The 9,162-nt window shown below is 38.9% G+C and overlaps 1 protein-coding gene across 5 annotated transcripts in view; it reads left to right on the top strand.

Moving 5' to 3' along the window:
* Positions 1-9,162, top strand: part of LOC102379377 (solute carrier family 12 member 7) — a 109,378-nt gene that overhangs the window by 42,703 nt on the left and 57,513 nt on the right. For all 5 annotated transcript variants that reach the window (XR_003096155.1, XM_025215079.1, XM_025215077.1 and 2 more), the window contains exons 5-7: positions 616-670; positions 2,251-2,381; positions 7,957-8,195. Coding sequence is in view for 4 of the 5 variants with exons in the window: in XM_025215079.1 (XP_025070864.1) it covers positions 616-670; positions 2,251-2,381; positions 7,957-8,195 (425 nt within the window). In the remaining variant the exon portion in view is untranslated. The remainder of the gene's footprint in view (positions 1-615; positions 671-2,250; positions 2,382-7,956; positions 8,196-9,162) is intronic.

The raw sequence follows: 9,162 nt of genomic DNA, 5'->3' as shown, positions 1-9,162 counted from the left end.
GGCCCTCACCAGGCTACTTTTGTTTATTTTCTCGGGGTGAGAAGTTGAAGGTTTTTGTACGTGTACTATGGGACAGGGAAGGGTGGAATTGTTCGTTTCTCGAGGGCTATATATAGCATGTTAGACATGATGTGTATTACTGCGAAGGTGTTTGTCACGGTGTGATGTTCTGAATGTCCTGGAATGGTTTCTCTTTGGTGTGGTTTGATGGTTTTTTGCTTTCTGTACCTGATCTTTTGTGAAATAAAGTTGTTAAAAGTCAAAAGTCCTTCCTTCCTTCCTTTCTGACTACCAATCTTATGTTCAAAAGCTGTTATGATATGACCTTAAATATAAATGTACTAATTTAGGTAGTCACTGTAAGGTGTACTGCTCAGGTGGCTTAGGATTTAATCAAGTTAATTGTGGCAGAGGAGATGATGCATAGAATGTCATTTCTTGTTTCTGCAGACATTTTTGTAAAAAGCTTTTTATGGGTTCTAGTTTCTTTTCACTAGACCAGGAGGGTTGTGCATCCTTTTAAGATTTAGGTTTGGGTTTTTTTTTTCCTTTTAAAACAACACTGTAAAGCTATTTTAAATTTGACTTTCTCCATTTTATGCCTTCCTTCCACAGACTATGCTAACAGCAATTTCAATGAGTGCAATAGCAACAAATGGTGTAGTCCCAGGTAAATCCCACCTTTTTTATTCTGAATGTGAAACCTTAAGTGATGATGCATACTTTTTTTATACTGCATAGACAGCATATGTAAATTGTATAACCAAGTGAAAGTTGGGATGGTAAAACAAAATTGTGGAACGTCATCCAGTAATGCTAACATAAAGCCCCAAACTTCTGTTTGAACTATGTATCTTTTTTGAGGAATGTGCTCATCCAAAATGCTTATAGAAATTGTCTTGCCTGCTGCTTTTATTATGGCCAGTTTTTCTTCAGCTCTGTTTACTGGCATTACTTTGTGTCCTCAGCCAAGAACACTTGATATTGGGAAGGGGGAACTTCATGTTATCTCCACTACTATAGTGCACTGTCTTCAGTAGGCAGTTTAATGTCCTTTTTGCGCACAAAGTATGTCAGTCTATTGCTCAGTTGGCTTAAGTGTTTCTGTGTGGGAAGGTGGGCCTTTGCTGCTCTGTTCCTGAGTGTACACCAAGATCCACCCCCTACATCCAAGCGTAAATGCTTATACCTCCAGTGAATTGCATATTGTTTTTCCCCACACTTGAGCACTGAAAAATATTCTCTCTTCCTGGCTTTATTAATTTGTCTTTGATCTAGCCCCACTCTCAGTATTCAATTTACCTGCTACCACCACACGACATACTGAGGTTGAGCAAACAATTGGGTAGCTAGTGCTCTATAGCCCATGTTGACTCTTGACATTCTGGTACATTTGCACTGGTGTATTCAGTGATGATGACATTCTTCCCTGACAACTTGATTAGTGTCTTAAAATTCCAAAAATTTAGATTTAACTGGAGCTATGGGCATAATACTACTAACCTGATCTTTCAATAGAAATAGGACTAATTGGTGCGACATCAAAATACAGATGCACTTGAGATGAGCCTTTTCAATGTGCCTGATTTTAATAAAAATCAGAATTGATTTCCTTTGGTATTAGCTTTATTTTAGAATGCATAAGTTACAGTATTTTTATAAGCTTCAATAGAGGCTGAACTTATAAGTCTACTAACACAAAACCAAGTGAAATCACTTTGTAAACAATATCTTGGTTGAATGATATTTTTTTCCACTGGATGTTGCCATTTCCATTTTATTGTGTTTTGAAAACGTAGATATGCAGGATGCCAGTAGAGTAACTTTTAAATGTTCAGAACTGAAAGAATATCAATGTTCCAATTTATTCTTCACCATTCCTGACATTAGTTTATTTTTATTGACTTATGCTTATCAGTTTTGGTTTTCTCCTTGCCTTTATGTAACTTGTTTTACTATCTAGCTTTGATATGTCAATATAATTTTGCAAAGTTAAGGCTGTTAGGAATCCTACTCCTTTTAAAAATTCTGTTTGTTGAAATGCCTTATTTTACAACAAAATAATTTTCCCCCTCTCCATTTTGAGCATATATTGTAGTGATCAAATCAGCCAATTGCAGCTTGGGTCATAAAATTTAGGTTTCCAGTAAACACCACCCCCTCTCATGCCACCTAAAATTTATACATAAATAACGACCGAAGGGATGCATGCATTTCAGGATTTGATTTTGTTAATGTTGACTTTTACAGCTGGTGGTTCATACTACATGATTTCAAGATCTTTAGGGCCAGAGTTTGGCGGAGCAGTGGGTCTCTGTTTTTACTTGGGTACAACCTTTGCAGGAGCTATGTATATTCTTGGTACCATTGAAATTTTGTTGGTAAGTACTAGTTATATCCCCTTAATATAAATATATTTGATCAGATTTTGGAAGTTTTAGGGTGCACATGCTCAAGTTGGTCAGAGTTACTTTTCCAAATAGTTATTGAATATTTTATCTTTGGAGATGCTCTAGTTTTCCTTCAAGAATGAGGAATCTGTTGAAAGGATTTATCTGTAGCATATAGCTCTGTTCTATATTAATAACATTTTGTTCAAATGCTGATAAGCCAGGAAGTAAACAATTAAGGTGATCAGCTACATTTCTCTTTCACTTGCACTAAAATAAAACTTGTTGGCCTATTGCTAATACAACTTCTTAGCATGAAATGCTTCAGAAACTGCAGTGAAGTGTTAACTCTGGCATTCTGATAAGGAGGATGTTTGCTGAACATATAACTTCATCTTTTAGTGTGGGTGTGGTGGCTTGTATTTATTTGGATTTTCTAGGGTGGGGGGAAAGACGAGAGACTTTTAACTGCGTGTCCTCCTTGTGTTTATGCCAGTTAGGGCTTCGTGGTAATTAATTAATCTTTTTGGTATTAACAATGTTGTGGAAAGAACACAGTAATTGGTAAGTCTACTTTTCTACTTACAGCAGTAGAAAGTATGATGGATGACCTTACTTGTTTAGGGATGCTTCTTTAAACCAATAATATTGCATGCCAGGGGGGGTATAGCAGGGAATTGATCATTCTAGATCAATGATTTGCAACCTTTTTTAGACTCAAGATACTTCCTTGATAAATTCAAGGCATCCTTTCATAGACTTGGGGCGTTCCTCAGAGACTGTCAGCTCTTAGTCTTCATACTTTTTGACTACAGAAAAATAATAGAACAATAAAAATAGCTAAAGCACCCTGATTGGAAATCACTGCTCTAGATGCATCTAGTTCATATGCTCTACTTCTAAAGCACCCACTACTGCTGCTGCTGTCTTTGGAGACAGGATACTGGGCTAGATAGGCCAGTGGTCTGGCCCAGTACATGACTTTATTTTCTTATTTCCCAGTTTGCCAAGCTTTGAGGAAAATGTTTTTTCCTATGTGAATTTCCCTAGTTGTTTTTTTTAACAAAAACACTTCTGTACATTGAGGATGAAAATGGAATAACCATATTTTAGAAAAAAATAACATAGAAAACATGGTGGTTAATAGTCTCTCTTACTTCAGAAGTATGTTGATGTTAGATTAAACAGGACCATCACAGCTTGGAATATCTGCTGTCATGTAAGAGACAGAGCACTACATAGCAAAACTTGTAGTTGTTAGAAACATGCTTTAAAGTTGGTGGTGCTGAAGTCAGTGTAACAGATTGAAGGGGGTCACTGGAATTTTTCATACATATAGTTGTTAGCCATCAGTGCTATCATATACTGTGAACGCACACCTCAAATCATAGGATCATATAGAAATAGGACTGGAAGGGACCTTGGGATCTAGTCCAAACCCCAGACCAAGGCAGGATCATCCCTATCCGAACCATCTTATAAAAATCCACTGTCTAACCGCTTAGCAAAACTACACAGTCAAACCTGGCACAATACAAAACAAAACACCCTTATCTGCCACAGGTAAAGCAGGGGGGGGCCAGCAGCCAACATCCTGCTGCTGCGAGGGTTGTTAAAATACATGAGAAACTCCCAGAAAGAGGGCAGCGTTCCACACTATAAAGGAAGGTAAAATTGCCCACACTCCATACTTATCTGAGCAGGGGGTAAAACTTAATTTTTGACCCCAAATATGGTGATCAGTTGGACCCTGAGTCAGACCGTCTAGTCGGAAGCCTTTGGGTTTAAGTTCCACCAGGAGAACTGCCACACCCCAGTCAAAATTCCTGGCCTTGACTGCAGCCAACACTTAGTGCCTCTGAGGAAGAATAAAAAACTCTTGACGCGCAGCAGCAGGAGGGAAAAAAATTTGCTCCCAGACCCATGAGACAACCAACAAAGCCCTGAAGTATGGGTAATACCCCTAGCAGAGCATAGGTATAGCTAAACATAGATTAAGCCTGACCAGTGACTGTCCAACCTCTTCTTGAACACCTCCAGTGATGGAGAGTCCACAGCTTCCCTAGGAGGTTTGTTCCACTGCCTCACTGTTCTAACAATGAAGAAATCTTTCCTGGTATGCAATCTAATCTACTGTATTGCAACTTTATGCCATTGGTCCATGTCCTATTTTCTGCAGCAAGAGAAGAGGTGTTTTCTCTCTTCTTTCTGGAAGCCTTTAAGTAGTCTTCAAATACTTTATTATGTTCCCTCTTATGCACCTCTTCTACAAGGTGAAAATACCTATTTCTTTCAACCTTTCCTTCCAAGCCCTTTATCAGCTTTGTCTCCTGTTTCTGAACCCTCTCTAACTGCTCCATGTCCTTTTTTTTTTTATAAATGTGGAGCCCAAAACTGCACACGCTACTCTAGACAAGGCCTAACCAGGCCCAAGTAGTGGCACTATCACTTCCTGTGTCTTTCACCTAATGCTTCTATTGATGTATCCCAAAACCACTTTCACCTTTTGTGCAGCTGAATTGCACTGTAGACTCATTGGGCACATCCAGACAAGTGTACACATGCAGGGACGCAAGCTTTCTGTGGAACAAACGGCAACAATGCACATTTGTGCTGCTGCTTTTTGCCCAAGGGCATACCCCTGCATGTGTGCTCCAGAGCCTGGCAAATTGGCCTGGGATAGAGGAGCCTGGGGCCTTTACCTGGGGCTCCGGGGGCATCCCAGGGCAGCAGCAGCACTGGTCTAGCTGCACGGAACCCAGCCAGCCAGGATCCACTTCTGGCAGTGCACGCTGCTGCTGTGTTCGTGTTTTTTGACACTAGGCTCTCCCAGTGTCAAATTTTGGCACCATGCTGCATATAAGCAGCACAGTGAATGGGTGCACATGCACCATGTGTAGTTTGCGATGCCTCTAACAGCTTTGAGGTGCCACAAACTGCATGTGTGCTTGTTTGGATGTGTCCATTGAGTCTGAGTTTTACCAAGATTCTCAGATTTGTTCCCAGTAGTTCTGCCATCCAGCCAGGTGTCACCAATTTTAATTTGTATTTCTGATTATTTTTCCTGAGGTGTGTAGCACCTTGTATTTGTCAGCATTTGATCTTCATTCTCTTAGCTCCAGCCCAGCTTCCCCATCTGTTGATCCTTCTGAATTGTGCTGCTGTCCTCCAGCATGTTCCCAGTCCATCCTAGTTTTGTCTTCTGCAACCTTGCTTTCAGCGTCCAAATCATTAATAAACACGTTGAACAGCATTGGGCCCAGGACAGACCCCTGCGGGATTCTACTCAAAAACTCTTGTCATTCTGTCGTGGATCCCTATATAGACTGGATCCCAGTAGTCTTTCCTACCCAAGTGCAGGGGGGTTGGACCCGATTATCTGTATGGTCCCTTCCAGCCCCCAAACATCTATAATTACACTTTGCTTGCTTCTATTGATCCTACTACGTTTTTATAGTAGTTTTGTTTAGTCCACATTTCTCCGATTTGTTCGAGAAGGTCATATGGGACCTTATATCTGGACTTCAGCAAGGCTTTTGACACTATCTACAGCATTCTCTTCATCCACCCAGGTAATTGTTTGGTCAAAGAAGATCAAGTTTGGGTTTTTGTTTCTTTGGGTTTTTTTGTTTGTTTTCTACATGATTTGTTCAGATGGGACAAAGCATTTTTTCACTTGAAATTTCAAAATGAAAAAGATCACAGTCATTTTTGTAGAGAGATGTCTATACTTTGGAAGCTTTAATATACAGACCAGGAGTATGCTCTGAAAATAGTTTTAATGTTGAGAAACTAGGACCTTCCTGCTCCCACCTTTTTTTATTTTTGGTTCCTTAATATTCTAAAATCTATTATTCCCTTACAGCTTTCTAATATACAGAAAGTTAAAAGCATGGCTGTCACTTCACTTATGTTTGGGGACTTCTTTTCCTCCGCTCAAATATTTAGCAGATCTTCCTGTTCTTTCTCCTGCTGCACACAGTTCTATAGTAAAACTTTTACTCTGACTTTTCAGCCACTCCACCATCATATCATGTTACCGTTCTGCCATGTGGTTGCAGAGTTTCAGGGCCTCTTAGATCAGTTTCACATTTGGATCCATTGAATCCAAACATGCCCACATAATTGGACGTATTTTTTTTAATGGAAATTTTAGTGTTGAAGTCTCCTGCTTTCTGAAGCAGAACTAATAAGACTGCACAAGACAGCAGGCCAGACATGAACTTCCCGGAGTTATTGCACAATCTCCAGCAAAACCTGCTTAGTAGCACATCGTTTAATATATAACCCTTGCTTCAGACCCAACACCTAGAACATCATGGGCTGGGAAAGGGTACTTGGCACTAGCCTTTCTTTTTGTGCATCTGCTCTGAAACCCAAAAGGAGCCTCAAAGGCCAGCTTTTATGACTAACATGATAAGCTTTATTCTCTTGGTGTCATGTAAGCACCACTAAAGTGCATGGGATTTTTGCCACTGAATCCAGTGGGGCCAAATTTTCACTTTTCATCCCCTTAAATCTTTGAATGTGTTCTTTAAAGCCAAACAGCAACTCATTCCAATGCTACTACAGTGTTCTGTATCCACAGGCATGGGGTATGACACTTCTTCGGATGCAAGGAAGCTATCAGTCTCTGGAACTGGTGCATCCATCACCAGACACTTGTCAGCTGTGCATCCACAGCCCTCAAATCCATTAACAGTAAATGCATCTCCCTCAGCCACAAATCAAGAACTCTGTCCTTGACTTGGACATTCTCCAGGACTTAAGTGATCTTTGGATGGACTACTTTGCCTCCTGTATCAAATACAATACATAAAATACAAATAAAATTTTGAGTCGATATATGGATCCTGTGGGTTTCTCAACTTGGGGTCATAGCTTTGTTCATATGTATGTCCAGCTGCTCCAGTGGACCAGATCTGGCCTCCAGTGCCTGGTTATCCAGCCTGTGTAGCTTCCCGTGCGTACAAAACTTTGGTAATGGGAGAACAATCCCACTGCTCCCCTGCTGCCAAATTTCCAGGACCATGGGGAGCCCTGTGGGTCAGATAATGTAGTTCTGCACATTAGATCAGGCATTCAGGGTGGTGTGGGGCCTGATTCCTAGTGGGCAGGGGTAGCATGTGGGCTCGATTCCTAGTGCATGGGGTTGCTCCGCACCACTTACCTGACCCAGGGTGCCACAAGATTGGCCACTACTGGTGTTTTGTTTGTTTTTTTTATAGCTGTGTCAACTATAAAAGTGGCTCAAAAACAAGCCTTGTTAGTTTTCAATACTGAAGCAGTGGCTATGGCTCCATAATGAAAACCACTTTTGGAAATAACTGCTCTTAACCACATTATAATCCTAGATTTGTCTGAGGTTATTTGCTGTCCTTTTTGCTAACTGTATATCTGTGCATCTGTCTACAGTAGGGAAACTGATGCTGGAAAGAATAAAGGTGAACATGTTTTTAAGATTTACAAACTCAAGAAAATGTCATTTATAGTTTTTATATGAAAGATCTGGAATCTTATTTAAAAAAAAAAAAAAAGTCCTTGACTACTTTGTTTTCTTTTGTAGACGTATATTTCTCCTAGTGCTGCTATATTTAAATCTGAAGATGGTGAAGAAGCAGAGGCCATGTTAAACAACATGAGAGTTTATGGGACGTGCATTATTGCTCTCATGGCGATAGTAGTCTTTGTCGGAGTCAAATATGTCAACAAACTTGCACTAGTCTTCCTTGCTTGTGTGATCCTTTCCATTATTGCCATTTATGCTGGCGTTATTAAGACTGCTTTTGACCCACCAGACTTTCGGTAAGTGAATTGTCAGGATGTATTTTATTACTTTAATATGTTCAACTTTGAGCCATATTCTGGAATATGAGCATGGTTGTTACAACCTTAGAATTTCTACAGATTGGTGTAGACAGATGGGTGCAGAACAACCAAACATATATTTTGCTCTCAGAAATTATTAACGTGTGCACTCAAATACCTTCTTGTCTGTATGGTATGTGACATTTTGGGAGGTATTCTTTTATGTGAGGTTTTTAAGGTTCTGAACTCTGCTTTTTGTGGTCTTTTGGTGTTTGAGTGTTTCATTTTGTGTATGTTGTTTTGTTTTTTACCTAATGGATAACTATATATCCACTGTTTACACTGAAATATACTAAAAATAAAACCAAATTAATTTCCTTTCCTGTTTTTTAACTTTTTTTTTTCCCCCCCTCCCTCTTTCTTCCTGCCCCCTTCCCACCCCCAAGTATTGAGAATATTTTGTTGTTAGTTTTGGGGAGTTTATAGCAAACTTTTTCCCTGCGTGTTATGATGTAACACCATGTTTAAAGATTTTCTTTCTCGTTTAAAAAATACTTCCCTACTTCAGGACTGAGAGGATAAATGCATTAAAATGCTGTGAGGCAACAGGGGCTAGATTCACACAAGGATTTAAGTACAGTCTTTAAAAAAAAAAAAAAAAAAAAAAAAAAAAAAAAAAAAAAACACAAAAAACAAAAAAAAAAAAAAAAAAAAAAAAAAAAAAAAAAAAAAAAAAAAAAAAAAAAAAAAAAAAAAAAAAAAAAAAAAAAAAAAAAAAAAAAAAAAAAAAAAAAAAAAAAAAAAAAAAAAAAAAAAAAAAAAAAAAAAAAAAAAAAAAAAAAAAAAAAAAAAAAAAAAAAAAAAAAAAAAAAAGCAAAAAAACCTTCCCGCCCCCCCCCCCCCTTATACTGTGGATACCAGAATGCAAAACTGGTCTCAAGCTCTTGCTCAATTTAACTGTCAG

Source organism: Alligator sinensis, unplaced genomic scaffold (genome assembly GCF_000455745.1).
Source record: "Alligator sinensis unplaced genomic scaffold, ASM45574v1 scaffold1222_1, whole genome shotgun sequence".
In the NCBI taxonomy this organism is placed as follows: Eukaryota; Metazoa; Chordata; order Crocodylia; family Alligatoridae; genus Alligator; species Alligator sinensis.
This window is presented reverse-complemented; position numbering and strand designations above follow the sequence as displayed.